This window comes from Anser cygnoides, chromosome Z, assembly GCF_040182565.1.
Source record: "Anser cygnoides isolate HZ-2024a breed goose chromosome Z, Taihu_goose_T2T_genome, whole genome shotgun sequence".
Taxonomy (NCBI): Eukaryota; Metazoa; Chordata; class Aves; order Anseriformes; family Anatidae; genus Anser; species Anser cygnoides.
This window is the reverse complement of record NC_089912.1, coordinates 60587124-60607807: the sequence shown is the minus strand read 5'-3', so window position 1 is coordinate 60607807 and position 20684 is coordinate 60587124. Positions and strand designations below refer to the sequence as shown.

Genomic DNA, 20684 nt, shown 5'->3' with positions numbered 1-20684 from the left:
ACGACCAGATGCTGCCTGAAATCTTTTTCAGGCCCGAGAGGGATTTGAAGCAGAGCGGGGATAGCTGTGAAAATCCACTTGCTGAGCACTTAGGGCTCAGCACTGACGTGCTTTGAGGTTGTTCACGTCCCTTTTGGTGTCACCTCGCAGCATTTTGGGTAGCTTTAAAGGCTGGTTGTGGCCTGCAATTACTTTAATACTGAGCCGCGGTGCCTGTGAGGGGCAGGGCACGCAGGCTCAGCAATCGCTGGGCTCTGAGCTGGGGGAAAGCTGGTGCTGGCACTTCTGGTGTGGAGCAACCAGCTGAGAAACAGCAGCAGGAACCGGGGGCGATGGGAGGTGGGGCGGGGGTGCAGAAACAAATCCGAATCCCAGCTGCTCATTACGGATGGAAAATAGCTTGTGAAATGAAATAGCTGGAAGGGCGTCTTGGAAGCCCATCACAGGCAGCTCAGGGACACGGAAAAGCGCTGGGCAGCCCAGCCGGCCCTGGGGAGCAGCTGCTGCAGCTGCTTTAGCACTCTGCACGCTGGCGACAGTAAAAAGCCAAGGCCAGAAGGCTTTTTGTCTAGCCAGTATGGGGCCAGTTCCTAAGAGTTTGAAGGTACCTACCTGCACAACTGTTTGCATGGTGGCGCCGCGTCTTTCCATGCAAGAAGACTTCCTGTCTTGGTGGTGCCTCCCCCACACTGACACAACCCCTGCGGCATCCAGAATACCCAAATATTCACTTTAAATTGCCCCCAAGTTGCAAACTGCATTTGCACGTGGCTCGAGAGGGAGCAATGGCGGGGGGGGGGGATGGAGCCAGCAGAGGCAGGGGGCTGTGGCATTGCCCTGCGGTGTGGGCACCGATGCCCGGTGCTTGCTATGCAGTGTACCAGACCACGAGAGGGAAATTGTATCAAAACTTTATTTATTAAACAAAAAAATGCACCATTGGAATAACATTTCTATAAAAAATGAATTATGAGACTGTTCTACAGTGCATTACAAAACCCCCTTTTTCTTCATGTAGTAGTATACAAGATTGTGTGTAGAAACAGTCTTTTTTTTTTAAACTGTAAGCAAGTTCCCTTTCTCATAGAACAAGATTTACACTTAAATATTGCAGTCACTATTCTAATTTGGTTAACAATGCTAGAGTCTGACAATTTAAAGAAACTGTTTATAGGCTCAAAATGCCATCTTTAGGCCTTTTGTAACGACAAGTTTTTTTTTCTTTTTTTTTTTTTTTCTTTTTTAAACTAAGGCTAGTTAAAGCTGTAGTATTACCCATTTCTATCAGAGAAACAAATCACTAGTTTGCTAAGAGTTTTTGAATTACCTTGCGAAGCCCTTTAAACGGCGAGTCGGCACTGCTTTCACCAGTGTCAGAGCATTTCATTAGCAGGCTGGGGCCCGGTGCTTCCCAGCTAATTAACTTCGGAGTTCGCGTGTGCACGACAGCCACGGTCACGATGCCCGACCCTCCCGATGGCTCCCGCTCGGGGTGAGCGACGCGGTGCCAGAGCCCGGCGCGCGGGGCCGTGGGCACACTGCAGCTTTAACAGCCTGCTTTAGGTTTTCCAGCCAGGTATATCCCTCGTCCCATAAATTATCCCAAAGAAAACACTCGAAATAATAAATTAAATATTACTTATAAAAAGGTCCACCCTCCCCACCCCCCCACCCCCCCCCCAACCGCCCCGTCCCGAACGTGGTGGCAACTCGCAAATGTAGGAATTGCCAGGTCTATTTTACAATAATAAAAACAGCATTGTTCCTTCCACCGGCGTTGCTTCCTCGCACTTCCAACTACGTGCACAGCATACGGTGAAGCCCGCGGGCTTGTGCCACCTCGTGACGTGTGGGCCGCGTTGTGTTCTCCAGCCCACAAAGGTCAGGGTGCGGATGCGTTCGATGCTTTTTGCTGAGAAGTTGAAAAAAAGAAAAAGGTCGTGGAACCTCCAGGAATCCAGTTCGACACCAGGACACTCAGTAGCTAATGGGGAAACGAAGCTGACGGGAAAAGCGATGGCTGATCACCAATGAAGTGGCTTTAATTGATTTTAAAAAAAGAAAAAATAAATAAAAAAGCTCGGTTCCTCCAGTTTCCAAGGTACCCATTTCAGGAATGAGAGCGAGGGGTTGCAGCTCAGCCACCTTCTGCTTGCCATTCGCTTTGCTTGCACTTTTCCTTCCCTACACCTCTTTCTGGATTTAATGCACGACTGGGTGACGCTGCTGGCTTTCACCCTGCCAACATCTGCACTTCTTGTACCAAGGGCGCTGCTGCCTGCTCACGGCAGCTTTCACAAGCAGCCACACACGATCTGATGCGTCTGCAGGACTCCGAGTCGGGTGCAAGGACGGTGGTCCTGGGGACGGGTTCTTGGAGAGCGACAGCAGGAGTTAAACTTTCAGCTTTGGCTGCAGATTAAAATTCCCAACACTTCCCCTGGGCTGGAAGGATTCTGCGAGGGCACTACTGTACGCACACCCCCTTCCTTCCCCACGGGAACAAGTCCCTAACAACTCCAACATCACTGCCATCATTTTGCCCGGTGTTTCCTGGCTTGCGTCGTGTGTTTTGGCAGAAATTGTCAGAGCTTGTGAACGTGCACTGCAAACATGCCCGGCAGCTCCAGAGAAATGTTTTAAAGAATCGTTTAGTCCTTAAAAATGCTGAGGAGGGAATCGGGCCGGAGATGCAGCAGTCCTACCTAAGCCGTTTTTAAAAAGCTGGCTCTGGGAAGGGGTTAGTGAAAAGACGCTCCTGTGAAAATTGCAAGGATACGATGGTCCTCGTCAAAAATATTTGCCCAAATGCTCTTCTAAATGCCCCTGGGGTAAAGCCCAAGCCGTGTGCGTGGTCCCTGAGAAGGGACACCCGATGGCCAGCCCCAGATCGTGATGCAACCAAGGTGACGTGCAAGAACATCAGCCTTCCCCTTCCAAAAAATAAACAGCTTCACAAAGGGACTGGAACTTCTCAACCAGAAGTGAACATCGAAGCAGCTGGCAGACAAATACACTGAGCTGGGGAGCCCTGAGCCCTTTGAGCCGTTGATACGGCTCCAAGTTTTAGGTCTAGGAGGACAAAAAAACAGTATCTTTTTTGCCTGCTAACTCGTTTGTTTTTCACCTGTTCACGGCAGCCCCATCGCACTGCTTAGCTAATGATCTCCCCTGCTCCCGCTGAGCTTCACGAGCCTGCCCTGCCTTGCCAGGTTTCTCATTGCATTGCTCCGGGAGTGGCCACGGCTGAGGCAGTCACGGGCTGTAAGGATTCTGTCCGCTGAGGAACGTGTCGGAATCCAAAGCCGAGCTCACTGCAAATAAATAGAGCATCAGCAAAATATACTGTAAGAGTTTTGTGCTACAACACTCATCTGGGGCTTGCAAGTAACGCAGTTCGTGTATAGGATGAGCTGTTTGCTAATTAGCTTTCCAGCCCTTAGGAATCTTATTAAAACCATCCTAAAAATCATCTTCGAAAGACGGTTGGCACCATCTCCGAGGCGCCTTGGGATAACTACGCCCAACTTTAGGGTCACGTAGCTCAGGGGAGGTCAAGGGCTCCGCTACAACATGCAAAAAGGAACAGAAGGAAGGCAGCCAGCTGTGCCCAGCCTTCTGGGATCTGGGAAAAGGAAAACATACGATTTCAGAAAGTTGATGTTCTTATATGGGATAATTTAGTTTTACTGAGATATGCTCAACTTAAATTGAAATTTCTCGCTCATTTATTAAAAAAGGGGGGAGGGGAGTTGCTGGGCCTTGCTCGGGCTGAGCTGGTCGGGTTGTCCCTTCCCAGGGGCGGCGCACACGAAGACCCCTTTCGGCGCGGAGCTTATTGATTTAAACGGGCCAAGTCTGGAAACAGATATGCTTCGAACCGTCAGCAGTGCCAGATCAACCTGCAGGCTTTGAGGGGCTTTGGTGCTGATGCCTGAACTAAATGGGAAGGAAGATCAATACCAAAGCGTTCAGAGAAAGCGCCTGGACACCGCAACGGTTGTGTCCAAACCAAACCAAACCCGACGGTGGCTCACCAGGCAGTTTTGGATGGTTAGACACTTGCTTCTGGATTAACGTCCCGTGATTTAAGTCCTGGAGCAGTTTTCGTTCCCAGATAGCCCGCTGCAAACCCAGGGTGACAGGTATTTTCTAAAGGATCGGGGAGAGTCAGATCCGACCTTACGTTCCCACTCCAAACAACGTCACTCTCCGCAAATATCGAAGGGGAGCTACTCAAAAGCTGCATTAAGCCCTCTTTCTCTGAGTAAAAACGGAGGTAGTGATTTCATAGGCCCTCACAGCTGAGCGGGGTTTTCAGCACGGAAGGTTTGTGCAGTTTATTTTCACTAGAGTCTTTTGGCAACGAATCTCGGAGCTCGAAAGCTCAGCTGCCTGTACACACAGGATTTCCTTACTCTCCAGAAATATTTCATTAAAATCTTAGCAAATTGAATAACAAGGCATTTTTAAGGAGCGTTTTCACAAACACACTGGAGTTCCTAACGAAGCATTCGAATTCCTCCTTGACATCTGATTTTCCTTTACAGCACGGGGCCGTAGAAAATAATCTGAATTATTACTTCTGTTGCAGTGCCATTTTACTCAAAATATTTTATTCGGAGATTCACATTTAATTACCCACCTAATAAAAGGAGCTATTAGGTTGTAAAGATCCTATCCTTTCCATGCTCTTTTAAAATTATGACCCACTCAAGCTTGAAATCAAAGGCAGAGCTGAATGGAATAATTCATCTGAAACTCTCTTATTGGGTTTTGCAGCCTCCTAACTGATAAATATGCAAATCAGTTCCCTTTTGGTGATTCAGCTGCATAAACAGGGATTAGCTCTGAATGCAGCTGAAAATTTAGCAATAAAATGTGTGCACACAGAATTTACTCAATTCAGCCAGTTGTCAATAAACAGCCAAAGCACCGGGACCAGAGGGAGAGGGGATCACCGAAGACTTCCCCGTGTCCTGCTGCTCACCGCTCCTCGCTTGCTTTTCTCCCGGAGCCCATCTCAACCAGGAAAGGTGGTTTTGGAGAAACCTTCCTAATTCCTCGGTCAGTTTCCAAAGGCTTGCTAAAACTGGCTGCATTTTTACAGCAACTCGCTAATGCCCGGCACTCGTGCGAGACGAGGGGCCGCAGCGACAAAATAAGTGAGTATTTTGTCTTCTCGTTTGTGCTGTTGGGAAAAGCTCCAACGTTTTGGCGTGGTGGCGTGGTTATTTGCTACGGGTGTTTCTGTAGTCAGTAATTACGTAGAAAAACAAACGACTGACCTACAACGCTGTCCGCTTAACGGCACGGCCTATGCTTAAAACCAGACTTGCGTGAGGTAAGACTAGAGCTATACGAAAAGCTACAGACCTCTACGGAGTAAAACATGAGTTAGTCAGGACAACTTGAGCTCTACGAAGACTAGGAGATCAAAACGAGCGATCCAGCGGCATCAGCTGCGACTCTGCGGTGATGGCGTCGTTCGTCTTGCCACGCTTTCATCACTTCACGATGCCAGATCTACAGTTCCGTAACGTTTCCGTTACTATCCTTTTTTTTTTTTTTTTTCTTTTTCTTCTTATCTTTCCTCCAAGGACTTTGCAGGAACCTTCCTTGCGCTGAAGGAGTGGTACCGGGAACGAGACGACGTTATGGGGTCATGTAGGCGGGTGGTGTGCGTGAAATCCTGGTATGCTGCAGTGCTCCTGGATCGTTACCTATCCGTCACCAGCTCCTAGAAGGCTGAGCCTGTGATAGCGTTGAGCTGCTTCATTAGCCCCTCCAAACTGGCCATCTGTTCGCTCAGATCGTCCTGTTCATAAACCTGCAGGTGAACAAACACACGCAAATAAGCGGGAAGGGGCAGAAAACAAAGCGCCCCCACCCAAAGCCTGGGATGTGGCAGGGACAGGGATGTCCCCAGGGACCCGGAGTGGCCCAGGGCAGGCTGTAGCTTGCAGCAAAGCCTCGCTGGGGTTACGAGGTGAGCCTCTCACCAAGGAGGGCCCCGTCCTTCTCATTCCCCTCCAGCAGGAGACTGAGGTTATATTTTTATGTCGTTGATAACGACGAAAGGGAACCAAACGCCGGTGTCCCATATTCAGCAGGCCAAACCCCTCCACACGCCCGCCCGATGCAAATCCTGCCTCTTCCTTTAGCCAGGTTGAAAACGTAAAACCGAGACGTGGCACAGATCACTGCTGTAGTGCCCAGCAAGAAGTTCTCCGGCGTGAGTAGATGAAAAGAGGTGATATACAACGTGTATTTAGAATATTGCCTTTTTTTTTTTTTTCCCCTTATTCCTTTTCTTTTGCACTGTTTCGTCTCCTGGATCACGCGAGACCTTTCTCTCAGAGAGCCCTAATAGGAGTGAAAAGATTATTCTAATTTCCCCACCTTTTCAGTTTCACTTATCTGCTTCTTCGGGGTTATTTTTCCCACCATTATCGGGTATTACTATATACTCATTTTTCCTGCCAAAATTATTTCCTCCCCTTATCGCGGTTCTCACCCCCCTCCCTCTCCTCTCCCGCTATCTCCAGCAGCTCAGGAGAGGCCGTGTGAGTCGTCCCGTGGCTGCTATTAGCAGGGAATTTAAGCGCTCGCTTCTCCCCTTTATCACACGCTCCGAAGTCCATTAAAGTCCCCGGAAAAGTTTTACTGGCTTGCCAGAACTTTTTACGGCCTTCCTAATAGCTCTCAGCTGCAGCCTGCTGCCCGAGGTGAGGAGGCACAGGCCATTACCGAAAAATTAACGTGCGGGTAGGGGATTAGAGAATATGGCTTGACGACGATGAGCTTTGCGATGAGGCTGCCCGTTAAAGGCGGTTCTTACGTTAGAGGAGTCTTCCGTCTGCTTGTGGCCCTCCTCCGAGACCTCCGGGGCCGTGGGCACCGAGACGGGCAGCAGGGGTGACCTTGCTTTTCCTGCCAAGCCGAGGGATGCTGTTTTAACCTGAGCCTTGGGAAGGTTAGGTCCTGAAGAGAGAGAAAAAAAAAAAAGGCACGTTAAGAAGACATCGCTATGAAAAAGGGGACAATTTTCGCGTCGAACTCCCTCAGGGCAAGCGCCGGCCTCCAGGCGGGTCACGGAGCAAGCTTGAAAAAAAAAAAACGTAGTTCACCTCTCTCTGCAAAAAAAAGTTTTTTACTGACTTTTCATTCCAGCTCGGAAGGAGAAAAAGAAAAATCAAAAGAGATTTCTTTACTGACAGCAAGGGACTTCCCAAGTCACCTTGCAAAACCCAAGTGAGATGGTGTACTGAAACAACGCATCGTGGATTTGAGGCTGAATGTGGGGACGGCCATTTCAAGCGTGCCTGCTCCCCCTAAAGCTACGGCTTAAAAAAAGGAACAACAAAAAAATCATAAATAACAAACCCTAGCCCGATGGCTTTTTTTCTAAATATCTCCTCCGCTGTGACCTTCAGCCAGTTCCATGTCCTTTTTCTATTGTACCCTATTGTATTCTATTTGTTTGCCCTTTTTTTATTGTACTCTATTGTATTCTATTCATAATAGAATATTTTCTTATTTTATTTATTAAATATTGCCATTTTTCTCTTGCTGTTGCCAGTTCAGCCGTCTCTGGACGTACCCAGCTGCCATACAACACCAAACCACCTTCCCGTCGACCCTAAATTTAAACACCCATTTGTTTTCCCTTCCTCCTGCCTGACGGTCTCTGTTTTCTTATAGATCATTAACAGGTCATTAAAGCAAAGCTTCTGAGCCAGGACTGGAGCTACCTGGAGAATTTCCCCAGCAGGCAGCATCTGCAGATGGAGCAGCGCTGGGCTCCCCGAATCCCAACAAATCACCGCGGCCGTGACAGCCTTCTGCTCCTTCCAGCCCAAGCGAGTAGCCAGGAGACAGGAACTGCAGATTAATCTTCCTCTATTTCAAAGAACTGTGCTTTTTTTTTAATTAGTTTAGGGCAGGGAAAGCACCGTGGAGCAGAAGAGAGGACAAAATGCCTCCCTAAATCGAGTTGCCGGCAGCATGCTCGTGAAGAGAGAGCTCCAGCAAATACTGGCAAGACAAGGGCAGGAACACGGAGAGACTCACAAACAATTTCTTTGAGGCTGAGAATCTCAGATAATTTCATAGCCGGAGCTAGGAAAGTGTGAAAGCTTAATGTGAGCTAAAAGAGATCACCACCGAGATACACTCCCCCTTCCAGCTCCAGTTTAATCGCTAAAAAAAAAAAACACGTAATAACTGACCCTTCAAACTTCTCTGTATCTCAGAGTAAGCCGAGAAGAAGCAGCTATCCCCAGAGATTCAATCTCCTAAGTGATGCACATTCAAATCAGTTTTTTAAGACGGGAATGTTTCTCCCTTCCATTTCTTAATAAAAAGGCTTATTTCCAAAGAAGGGCACCCCTCTCCCTCCCTTTTTGTCCTCTTGATGCTCTGTTACCTCCAATATATATACCTTTATATATATTTGTATAAATATTAATATATAAATATATATATATAAATATATATATATATATAGGCTTTTCTGATGCTTCGCGTCGCAGCCTGCTTGGTTTTCATGGGCTCGTGGAGAAGGAAATATTTGTTGTGATGGCGAGGAGCTCAAGTGAAATGCAGACTACGTTTCGATTGTACTCCTGTAAATCCTGCGGTAAAAGCCATGTTTCTCATATGTGACTCATTATTTGTAGTAATTGGACTTAAAGACCCCCCTTTTCTGCGCAAAGACAGATGTTCCCTCCTGGATATTGCTAATGAGAAGCCGTAATAATGATTAATAAGTTCAGCCTGGGCGTTTTTTTTGCCCTTTAGCTCTCGAAAGCAACAGGTGAATTGTGATGTTTGTCACTAAAATGAAGCAGAGACCATTTGCCTTGTGCAGAGCCGCGTGTTTCAAGTTCTCCAGCAAATGTTTTACAGCAGTCTTCAAAAGCAATGCCTCTAATTCATAATTAGAAGAGTCAGCCCAAAAGAGGCAGTTTGCTAAACCTATTTATTTCTGCGTATCAGGCCAAGAGATACGACAATGGACGCGAAATAAACCCAAGACAGCGTCCATCCTCTTGATAGCAGTACCTTGGGAGAGCTACCTGGCATTCATTCAATGAGAGTTTACGAAAATGAAGACGAATGCAAAAATTGAAAGGAGCTACTTTAGGGAGAGGTGGCAAGAAATCGTGCTTAACGGAAAAGGATTGGAGTTAAAGACGACTACGGGTGGAGTTCCTCGAGATCTGGATTTAGGACCAAAACTTAACATGTACATGACCTTCCCCAGCAAGGGGATTGGGATGTGCACAGCAGCACTTCAAGCTGTTAAAAGTGAGGGATGAGTCCTCACCATCTCCCTTGACCATCTGTGGAAGGAAACACCTTCCAAAGTCCACGGAGAGGCCGGATGAGTTGTCTTTCAGAAGATCCTCTCGCCCTTTTTTTGGCTGCACAGTGAGCGTACAAGGCTGGCACGGAGCAGACACCCGCTCATTAGGAGTCTAAAATTATCTGAGAATGAGTCACCTCTCTGAAAGAGAAGAACTGGAGGTTTTGCTGCAAATTCTGCCGGCTCTGATAGCAGGAAATGAGGGAAGAGAAGAGCCTGCACACCTCTCAACACAAGCTTGCAAGTGGAGATGTGCCTCGGAGAAACCAACTACGACCTTCAGATGCATGAGGGAAGAAAATTTTGGCAGAAACAAGGTAAACAGCAATGCCATCCTACAAAGTCTTGTGAAGATCCTACCTGGGATGCTCTGTAGAAGCCCGAGGACACGAATGCAGGAAAAAATGAACCGGACAAAGTGTTGGGAGGGCTTTGCTAACTGCCAGTGACCAAGAGGAAGAGTCTGTGTGATCATCTACACAGGGAATACTTCTCTTTTCAGAGTCCAAATTTGGATCAAGCTCCCCATGCTGATGTGTTCATCACGGAGATCACTAACGGGCTTAGGAAGGACGTACCTACCATAAAACACCGCACAGTGACCGACCACGGTTATAGAAAGGACATTTGGCTATTTAATAATGTTTTTACCTTCCCGTCTAACATTCATCTCTTTGTAAATATCTACAGCCGTCATCGAACGCAATGTGACAGCAGACAGGACGCCGGAGGAGCTCCGAGAAGAGGACTTTGCAGTACGATGCAGTGCTGTGTATGCGCTACTGGTTCCAGCTTTTAACCTGAAGCCGTTTTAGTCCGTTGATTCCAGAGGGGAACAAAATGCTGCGTTCCATACTTAATTAATTTAAAGCCGATCGTTGTTTTTATTGCTTTAGGTTTTTCAGCAAAGCGAACAGTATTTTGGGTTAGGAAAGGTATTTGCAGGCAAGGCTCCTAAAATCGATTTGGGAACTGCAATAAAAGATATCCAAACGGGGGATGAAGCTTATATAATATAATATATATCATATTATGATATAATGCTTATATACAATAGCTCAACAGACAGGGCATATATCAAAGACGTGAAGGAGATCTGCAGCTGAAGATCACTTGGTCTGCAGAGGCAGCTGAGAATGGAGCGTAGCAGAGATTTCTTTGGTATCTCATGGCAATTATTCTCTGCGAACTGCCCCCTTTTGTGTGGCTCTGCACTCCTGTCAATCCTTAATGCCCTTTGTCCTCGTGTGTCTCCCATCCCAAATGCCAGAACTCTAATCTGCCACCAGCACAACAGGGATTTAATACCGGCCAAAAGGGAAGCAGAGACGAAAATCTCTTTTTCAGCTCTCGATCACAAAGAGCCTTTATTTCTCTCTTGGCCCACACAGCGATTTTACCATCTGACCGAACACCTGAACTTCATCTTCCAGAAGAGGAGCCCCACGAAGCTGAGCATCCTGGAGGCGTCCGAGGTTTCTGAGTCTTGCTGCAAATCCCCGTGTGTGGATTTTGCATGTGTGTGCGCAAAGTCATCTGACTCCTAAACGTAGCTACGAGCTCTTTGGGTTTTATTTCAGAGTGACAACCTTATACCCTAGGGGACTCACGGTTTGGGGAGCTCTTGCTAAAAGATATTACTATACAGAGTAATTTTAACTAGGTATAACTGATAAATAACACAGAGGCTGCCATGCTATACCCTCTCCAGAGAGGGTATATATATATATATCATATATATATATATGTGATATATTGCAGCTGATGCATCAAACATCCCCAGCCATCACCCGAAATGAATGCAGCCCTGTTGGGAAAGCAGGGTTTCGTCTGTCTTTTACGCCTGATTCCATCTGCCAAGCGCCCAAAGCCATTTTTTTTTTTTATCTCCCCCTGGAAAATCGCAGCTGGCAATCCTCCTGTCCTCACCGGAGCTCTTCCGTGGGTAGGTGGTTTCAAGCTGACCAAAATTTGTTCAGGCCTTCCTATTTCACGGAAAGCTCTCTGAGCTTTGTGAATGAGATTTGCAGTTTATCAGTTTGCCTCACCGGCCTCACCTGGATGTTTCGCCGGCGGTTTCTAGACTGCCTCAACACTCCGCTCCTGCTCATGTTTTTATTCATAAGGAGGAGCCACTTTTCAGGCATTTCTGGGGCTACCCAACAAACTGCTTAAATACCTTTTGCAAAGTCTCCAAATCCTGTTAAGGTCTTTTTTCTATCCTGCTGTTGGCCATCCTTGCTTCCTTGCGAGCTTTGCCTGCATTTGGGTAGTGTTAATTGAACAGAAATACTCGCTCTCCATCTCTCCATCTTTTGGCAGCCCGACGCAGCGTTACCCACATCATGTCCCGGTGATCCTACCTAAAGATTTAGCCAAAAGCTGCTGTGAGTTGATTCCGTAAGGAGCTATGAATCTTAGACTCAGGAATGTCTCTGGTGAAAGGGAACACAGCCAGTTTGGGCTATTATCTGCCCCAAAACCTTCTCTCGTGTTGCTTATCTTGCAGGCTGCACTTATTCATCCATCCCTTTTTGATTGCGGAGCGATGTATTGGGGTGCAGATACACTTTGCTGTCATAAGAACCGAGGATTTTTGGAGAATCAAAGTGCCAAGATGCGTCCTGTACAACGGGACCATAAAAGTCAAAATACGCTACAGAAATCAGAAGGTAAAGTCAGACACGTAATTAAATAAGGATAATCTTTTCTTGCTCCCACATCTCATACCTTTACCGCATTTTTTTCTAACCAGCACCTTTCCACCTATAAAATAGTGTCAGTTTGAATGACTTAGAAGTTGAAACGTAAAGATGAGACCAACGTGTATAAGGGAGCTTGCTTGTTTCTCCACGACAGAACGCTCCCATTTTAAGTAACACGGCACCTCTCAGGAGAGCAGAAGACGTAACCGTATGAAAAACATGAAGCCTTTGCTGTTTTACATTATAGCTGGGGAAAAAAAATATTTTTCGTCGTGAAATCGAGTTTCTGCAAATGACTTTTGAGGTGATAATCAATAGAGGCTTGGCTCATTCCGCAAGGGAAATTGTTCTAAAAAGAGACAAAGTTTAATTTAGGAATCTCTGAGAGGAGGAGAAATAAAGCGAAAGGAGAAATAAAACACAGAAAGGAGTCATTTAACCACCCGCAAGAATACAGTACCGAGCAAGTACTGGGACTGCCTACTGGGGAGGTTTTTGAAGTAGCACTGATGAATTTCACACCTTTCTACGTGCCATGGCTTCAAAACAGGTATATAAACAGTGATTGTGGAAAGGGCATTTCAAGACAAAACCAACACAGGCTGCTCGGATACGTGGAAACGTGGCAGAGATTTGATATAACGCTCCTCTGTCGTCTCAGCTGCTCTTCGTGGCTTTTAATCTATTTGCTAGAAATAATACATGGGATAAATAACTTATGGCAAAACGGACTCATTGGCTGGAAGAAGTTTTCTTTATGAATTTACATTATTTTTTTATTTTTTTTGTTTAATTTTTAATTTTTATTTTTATGCAATTCAGTGCTATGTTCTATTGAAATGGGTCATTTCTACCAAACGGGAATCAGTTCGCTTATCCAGACCAGCACCTCAATCCCGACTTCACTTTACACCTTCCAGTCGCCCTGTCAATTTTAATGAGACAACGCAGGTGTCTCAAGTTATCCGCGTGCTAATTAAACTTCACTGCACCAGGGCCAGGTTCCTCTAATAGACAGGACTGACCCTTTTGTGACACTTCTTTGTCAATATATCTCCCACTTGAACGGAGAAAGCTTGTTTTCATAGAAAGCAACGTGGAAGACAAAGCATTTGAGAACTGAAGGGGTGGTAGGTAAAGGCTGGAGGAATAAAAGAATAAGTTGCTTTTTAACCTGGAAGCTAACGGTACAAAAAAGCTCTAAGATTTCAGAATAAAATGTGCAAGAATTAATCATTCCCGTATTTTCCATGAATCTATAGACCGTGCTTACCGTACAGTATGATAGAGAGTGCATAATCTCACATATTTACACTCACCTTTAAAGTAAGAAAAAAAATCTCTAGACCAGAAGGATTTTCATACCCTACTAACAAAAGAGTTCAGATTTGCCTTTAAATGCAACCAAATTCAAATTAGAAGCAGTAGTTTTTAACTCGTGTTTTATATTGGCACTAGGGTTTTTTTTTATTTTGAATGGTAAATTAAAAAAAAAAAGACCCTGACTTTGGTTGTATAGCTAATTAGTTACAGCAAACTGATCGTTCAGAATAAGTTATACACGATAATGAAATACATCAATCTAGCACCAGACGGTTCTAAATTTATGCCCCCAAAATTTGACTAATTCACGCCAAAATTTTGCCTAATTTCCACTTTGCTTTTTATTGCAATTCTTAGAGGGTTTTCCATCCCATCCTAAGAAGAAGGGTCTGTTCATGCGAGAGCAAGCCCATGAAATGTAACAGCATTATTCCCATATTCACCTTTCTAAGGATAAGTGTAACTTCGGTATCTACCGAGGCCCCAAACGCTTGCTTTGTGAGATTATCACGGCCCAGGATTCACTGCTCGTATACCAATATATCCTTTTTTCCTCTTGATTTCACCCTTTATTTGATTGTTACCTAATATTATTAAAACTGGCTTTGCAAATCTTCAGTTTTATCTTGTTTGCTCACCTGCACGTGGAAAGGATTTGTAGGACCGTCCAGGCAATATTTAATTTCTGCTTTTTGTACAGGCATGTCTCCTGCCACGTCTTTCCCTCACTCTTCACTTTTACTCCCCAAACACCTGACATTGAGAACGCAGTATTTTTTTATTATTTATTTTTTTTTCCCAAAGAAGCGAAGAAATAGCAGTTTCCCTGCGGTGCAGACCTTCCCCTGAACCCCAGACTCCAGACTGTTTGGAGCATACCTTACAGCTTCGCAGGAGGAAATGAAATCAAGCTCAATTCTGCTGCACAACCAAGTGGTTTTTAGCTCTGGGGCATCCACTGACAGCGACTCCAGGAAGACTGATAAGATGAGAATTTGGATTTCCAGCTACATTTTTTTTGTGTGTGTGTGAAGTAGCAATAGAAAAAAAAGTGCAGCACTTATAGTCTCACAAAAGGCAAAGGAGCTTGAAAAGGTTGAAGTTACAGCATGATGACACAGTATCAAAACCACCACTTCAGAGGCAGCGTTTTCCATCCCTTGCTTCTGCAGAAGAAAAATGGCATCCTAATTCAGGCGCATTTAAAGTGCAGCTGATCATAAAGACCTAAAAGGAATTTTCATTTGTGAGTGGGGGGGGGGAAAAAAAATCTTTCCTGTCCATTTGTGGGATTTATGTCGTATCTATAATGCAATGAGCTCAACACTCCATCAAACATTTTCTATTTAACCTGAAAGGGGACCGAGTCAAATCACTTCTATGGCTGTGCACATGATTAGCAAAGAGGAGTGAGAGCAGCCTCAGTGGGGATTGGAAAGATCACGGACTTATTCTCACGCCTTCTGAATAAGTGTTAGGAACCTCAAGTGCCTGCTCACAAAGCCGTGACGAAAAGGTGAGATCTCCTATAAAATATCAATAGGAAGGGCTTAATGCAAAGAGTTCAGATTTATTGGGATCAAGTAAAAAATTAGGGGGAAAACAAGGAAGAAAAACGGCAAATTTTAGCTTCAGATTAGGCTGAAGCCATGACCCAACACCGGGAGCACAGCCTTTTTAATATTTATTCCTACCCTCATGGCCAAATCCCCCAGAACTGAATAATGATGCCTTTATGTCTTTTTTATGAACCATATGATATAGTTTAACAGCTAATTATAATGCCGCTACAGAGATATACTGAATAGATAAAATATTAGAGGCGATACCCCCTTTTAGCATCAGGTCAATCAAAGCCAAGAAGGAGCTCATCTATTCTCTGGGCAAGATCCAAAACCTAATTTCAACGCTAATATTGCCTGAGAACCGGGGTTAGACACCAGCTCTAGGGCTATCATCTGAATATTCCTCCCTCAACCTTGTCGGTCAACAACTGTCAAAAATTCATGCCTTATGCTTCCAAAATCCGAAAATGCAGCTGGGACTCCAGCAGGTGGATGGCTGATGGCGAAAGGTCCGCTTAACTTCAGGGTCCTGCTTTTTGAAGTCTTTGCTGGAAATCTCTGCATCACTCTCTTGCTTTTTCCCCTTCTGAATTCCGCAGGCTTGTTCCATTAGCTACGTATTGTCTGAAGGGCTACGGCACCTGACTGACATGCGTTTAAAAAATTCGGACAGCAAAGCAAAGAGTAGTTTAATAGATGTAAGTGATGATGAATCCATTCCTTATGGCCCTACTACTTCATTACGCAGGACGTGTAAAAAACGTCTCGAGTCGAAGAAAAAACGTAGTGAGAAAGTAATTAATTCTATCTATCAGATTGAGAAAGTAAGAGTTATTCCAACGTGGAAATTGCTAAGAACCTTTAACCACGAGCTTTGTAAAGTCACAAAACATCTTCAGAATTTCCCTTTCATGGTATCTATGGCCGAGCTATCAGGCTAATGGTGGTATCAAATACACAGAATGTGAAATGAAACGATGTTTTTTGACATCTCTTTTTTTAATGCTTTCTCTCTTCACTTCCTTTCAGCCGTCCAGCTGAATTAGAAGGGTGGCTGACCTCCCATTTTAAGTGAAAAGAAGCAAGAGTTTGAGAGCAGTGGGATTCAGGAGTGAGGGAGAAATCCAGTTGTGAGTGAGGACCAGAATCAGTTCTGCACACCCCACTGCCCAGGGGCACAAGTAGAAGTTAACATTCACCAAGCAAACTTTTCTAAAAAGAATTGGTAAAGGAGACAACATCAGTCTGGCTAACGATTATGAGGACAAGTACATTGGGAAAAACAAGAGAAGCCATACAGAGAGAAAAATACATAGCCCCCGACACCGCAAAATAGCCGGGGGGAGATCAGAAATGAAGTTATACACAAATCTAAATGCTAGAAATTGTGATTTTAATATAACAGTGAATACAGGAGTCTGAACGCCATATATAACCCAGCAACTTGTTTTCGTCTGCGTGACAGAGGCCAGCACCACAGAATATTTCACTGCTTTAGCATTTGCTCTATTTATTTTTCCTGGCTTTATGGCAAAGCATCGCCACGTTCAGTGCTTAATTTTGCCTAATAACAAAGTCCTGCGCATTGCTTATAGGAAACACTGCATCTGCTTACATGTGATTAGTGACCTAAACCAAGGCAATTTTCTTTTTCAGGACGACAGGGCTCTGTGAAAATTAGTAACAAGCCCCGTATTTGTCTTTTTTTTTTTTTTTACCTCCCCCATGATTCAAAGGTGAACTCCAATTGACTCCCAGTCCAAAACAGCCCTTTGGAGGTAACTACGCTTCCTCGCTGGGTAAGACAAGTAGTGAAATGCAGTGCTACATAAAGATGAATGGACTCTATTATATATAAAAAATAATTCAGCGGCACTATTTGGCAAAAGCAGTTCTCCAACACGTAAGGATTTATCTGCTTCTGCCTGCTGTCAGAAACTGGATTACTCGCTGACGGGTAGCAGGTGCTTCCAGTAAAAATGTAGGGAATTTGGGGGGTAACTTGCTTGTTGCAAACGCTGAACTGCCATATGCTGTGCGGCAAGAAAGCCACGCTCAGAAAGCACTATCAGAATGGAAAAAAGAAAAGCTGAAATCTCAAAGGTTGTCTGAGCCAAACTGGAGATCATCCAAGGTAAAGGAGTAGGGTAAACAGTTAAAATGAGATGCCAGTTTGCAAATCCTTTATTTTCTTTTTTTTTTTTCCTGGTAGCTGTAGCAGTTAGCGTGGCTAGCGCAAATTATGGCACTCGAACAGTCCCAGTTCACACAAAGAGCAAAATAAAGAGCACCTCTGGCTACATTATGAAGGAGGCAGATCCCACTCACACCATACAAGTGCTCTCGTTTGGTCCAATGGTGAAGTTTCAAGTCCAGCTCTCTGGAGCTGGAGCTGCTCGGGCACCCAGCGTGGCCCATTGCCCCCCTCTGCTGGAGCCCAGCGGCTCAGGGAGACAACGAATGAATGTTGCACTACGGCGCTATGCAACCACTTCATCTAACCCCAAAACTTCACTCAGAAGTGGCAATATTGTATAAGCTTTTTTTTTTTTTAATTATTATTTTTTAATTATGATTTCCTTTCTCTTCCTTCCACGCTTGTTTTTTTTTTTTTTTTTTTTTTTTTAATTTTTGAGTGGTTTGCACACTGGAGTGGATTGCAGTCAGTCCTCTCCCAGCATACATAAATAGTCCTTTCATTATCAAAAAGGCGAGCCTCGGAACGAGTCAAGCAGTTGGCACTGGTTCAAGTTACTGTAGCACAACAGGAGACTGGAAACAAGACCAAATGATTAATCTGGCATCTCATTTAATTCATTTTTATCACTGGCTTGTTAGCTCTGATTTTGAGCTATCGCCTCGTCCTGAATTTTTATTCCAGATCATCAGAATGAGTTATTGGATTATTATAATAAAAAACGTGTATATATTCACTTTCCATCCTGTAAGCACTTACGGATATTTCTTCAAGGTATGGGACGGCTTTGTGCTCCTTTTTTTTTATCTCCTGAATTGAAAGCAAGTGGTTCGGAGTGGTACCAGAGACCAGACTCTTACCTGTTTGAGACAGAAGTGGCGTGTAAGGGACTTTCGGTTCTATTGCACTCATGGGCGGAGGTAGCAAGGGGTTGGCGAAGCTGCGGAGCGGGTGCGTGGGGCGGACGCAGGCGGTGGGGATGGTCCTGCTCGGGGCGTCCTCGTTGCTGGAGTGCTCAGGCTGCGTCGGTGGTAGCAAGGAGGGTTGCTGCGGGGCTGGTCCTTCGTTTACAGCTGCATCAGTAAAAAAAAAAAAAAGCACATGGTAAAACAACTATTATTGAAGTATTTTTGATGGACCATTTCCTACTTTTACGGTCATTTTCAGCAGAAGGTACAGCATTACCCTCCAACAAGCTGCAAGAAACATGTAAACGTTTTCATCACAAGTTATTGGCAGCTGAATTAAAAAACCAGATGTTCCTCAGAGCAGCCAGGTGCCATTTAAAGCAAAATATATCTTCCTTTAAAGAAAAAAACAAAACCACAAGCGTGATATTTTCATCTCCTTCTCTCTTTCCTCTCTATGCGCTTTTAAATATTAAAAATCAATAAAAGCATAAATATATCATGTGGAGACTGAAACGAGCTACGACTGTGGAGACTCATTATGTTCAGCATGACAGTACAGCTCCAGTCATAGAGGAGAGAAGATAAGACTCAAAGAAAGGACTTAATTAATTTCCACATAACCAATCACCCAAGTTGTTTTTCCTTGAGACAGCTGTAACGTTTAGTGTGCCAAAGCCCTAGGTTGCTGTTTTATTAGCCTATATTCAAAATCAATTCTTCAGAGGTTTCCATGTGCCATGTCACCTCTCTAAAATAAAGCCCAGCTTCCTGATGTTCTGCGGAGTGTCTTAAAGGAAGCTTTCAGCCTCAACTTTTGTCATCAGCTTTCCATGCCAGAAGACAGAAGCAAACGTAGCTAAGATATAAAGGGTCAAACGGAAAAGTCCTTTGTTTCTACAGCCCTCTAGAAAGCAGTGTTGGCTTTGCTCTACTAATTGGCAATGTGATCATGACTGTAGGGAAGTTTTCAGGACTGGGATGGTCCCCAGTGCTAGCATCACCAGTAATGGTACTGTGAGTGAAGAGAAAGCTGATTTGGCAATCTGGAGTTGAAATGCAACCTATCAGAAGTAAAATCTTCCGATTCTTTCATCAAACGTTACAGCACGGAGCGTGTGAAGTGAAAGGGACGTTGCACAGGGCAGAAGAAGGCAGCGAGAGGCGGGACGCACGCTCACATGCCGAGCATGAGCTGCGATTTTACCTTCGCTGGAAACGATTTCCTTGACGAGATGTTCAGGAGCAGAAAGCTTTTTGTGTTACTAACTCCGTTACGGAGCTCCAGTGTTACCCACCCAGCTGACAGCACGGCAGGAGCACCAACAAAGACGCAGGAAGAGAAATCACGCCTGCTGTTTACGCCGGGAAACAACTCGGTGCCACAATGCTCACGTTTCAAGAAGTGCAAGAAAACAAAGGGAGAAAAATGAATTCCGAAGAAAACGGATTTTGCTCTTGTAATAAAACTGTAATTGGAATAAGCAGCAATCATTCAAGTTAATTTTTCTTCTGATCTTTACAATTTCTTGCTGCCCACCACATCAAACCTGACTAATTAAGAGTTAATTACAAGAGGACCGGTGAGTGGAATTCCTTGGTGGTGCTTGACGGATGGCAGCAAGTTCATTTTGCCATGACCCAAGAAAGACACTGCCATTTCTCCTTCTATCTTGCTTTTGCTGTCGGATGGGAATAAGAGGAATGGATGGAAACCACCATCTCATGCCTTCTCTTCCAAATCCCAAGGCTACAAGCTCGGGCTTGTAGCCTTCCTCGGCCCCTTCCCCAGCTCCTACCCCGCTCTCCTTCTCCTGCCCCATGGAGAAGCACTGAAAAAATGTTTCTTCTCGGCAAGAGCATCTGCAAGCCCTGACATTATTTACAAGCAGAACAGGAAGGAAGCAAAGTGGTTAGTGAAGAGCACGATCACAGCAGGAACGTGTTTAATTTGAACGCGTTGGCTTTGTCCAACGTCTCCACAGCACCTACGCCAGCCAGGATAGCTCACAGCACACCAGTTAATCATGCAGCTTGTGTCAGGAAACAGGAATCTAAGAAAAGCTCAACCTTTTCTCGAAGAAAACAACCTTCTTGACTCACTGATATCGGAATTAGTTATTATACTGGGACCCAAAATACTCCAGGGGATCTGGTTTCTTTCAGAGACTGCTGCAACAACCAGAACTCATTGTGTAAATAACATGCAATTACACAGCCAAGTCAAATCTCAAGGCATTTTATAATAATTAATGTCAAAGTATATAAGTAATTACTACCTACTAAGTGGCAAAACAGTTTTGAAAAATGAAAATGAGGATTTTTTCCTCTTTTCCACGGCCCTACTGCTTGTTCCTATGGCAATCGCGCAGACGGCCCCGGCAATATCGAACCCCACAGAAAGCAAACCAATTGCAGGATCAGACCAAGGTCAAAATCATCTACAGTTTGTGAAAGTTTGGTCGACAGCGGTTCATTTTCCTTGTTTCCACCTTCGAGGCTTTTTGCATAATGAAGCCATTACCTAGCTCTGCTTCTTTTGCCTTCCTTCCCCAGCAGACCTCCCTCTGTTTTCTTCTCTGAGGGCAAATATTCCGCATAAAGCAGCCAGAGATT

The 20684-nt window shown here is 44.9% G+C and overlaps 1 protein-coding gene across 12 annotated transcripts in view; it reads right to left on the bottom strand.

Moving 5' to 3' along the window:
• Nucleotides 1-897: 897 nt before the first annotated feature.
• DCC (DCC netrin 1 receptor) overlaps nt 898-20684 on the bottom strand; it is a 425812-nt gene continuing 406025 nt past the window's right edge. For 11 of the 12 annotated variants that reach the window (XM_066988962.1, XM_048079751.2, XM_066988960.1 and 8 more), the window contains 3 exons: nt 18021-18233; nt 6842-6984; nt 898-5830 (listed from right to left, as the gene is read on the bottom strand). In XM_066988962.1, the coding sequence (XP_066845063.1) occupies nt 5741-5830; nt 6842-6984; nt 18021-18233 (446 nt within the window). In that variant the 3' untranslated portion in view covers nt 898-5740. Of the gene's footprint in view, nt 5831-6841; nt 6985-17180; nt 17736-18020; nt 18234-20684 lie in introns of those variants that run through there. The other variant, XM_066988961.1, reaches the window with a different exon arrangement.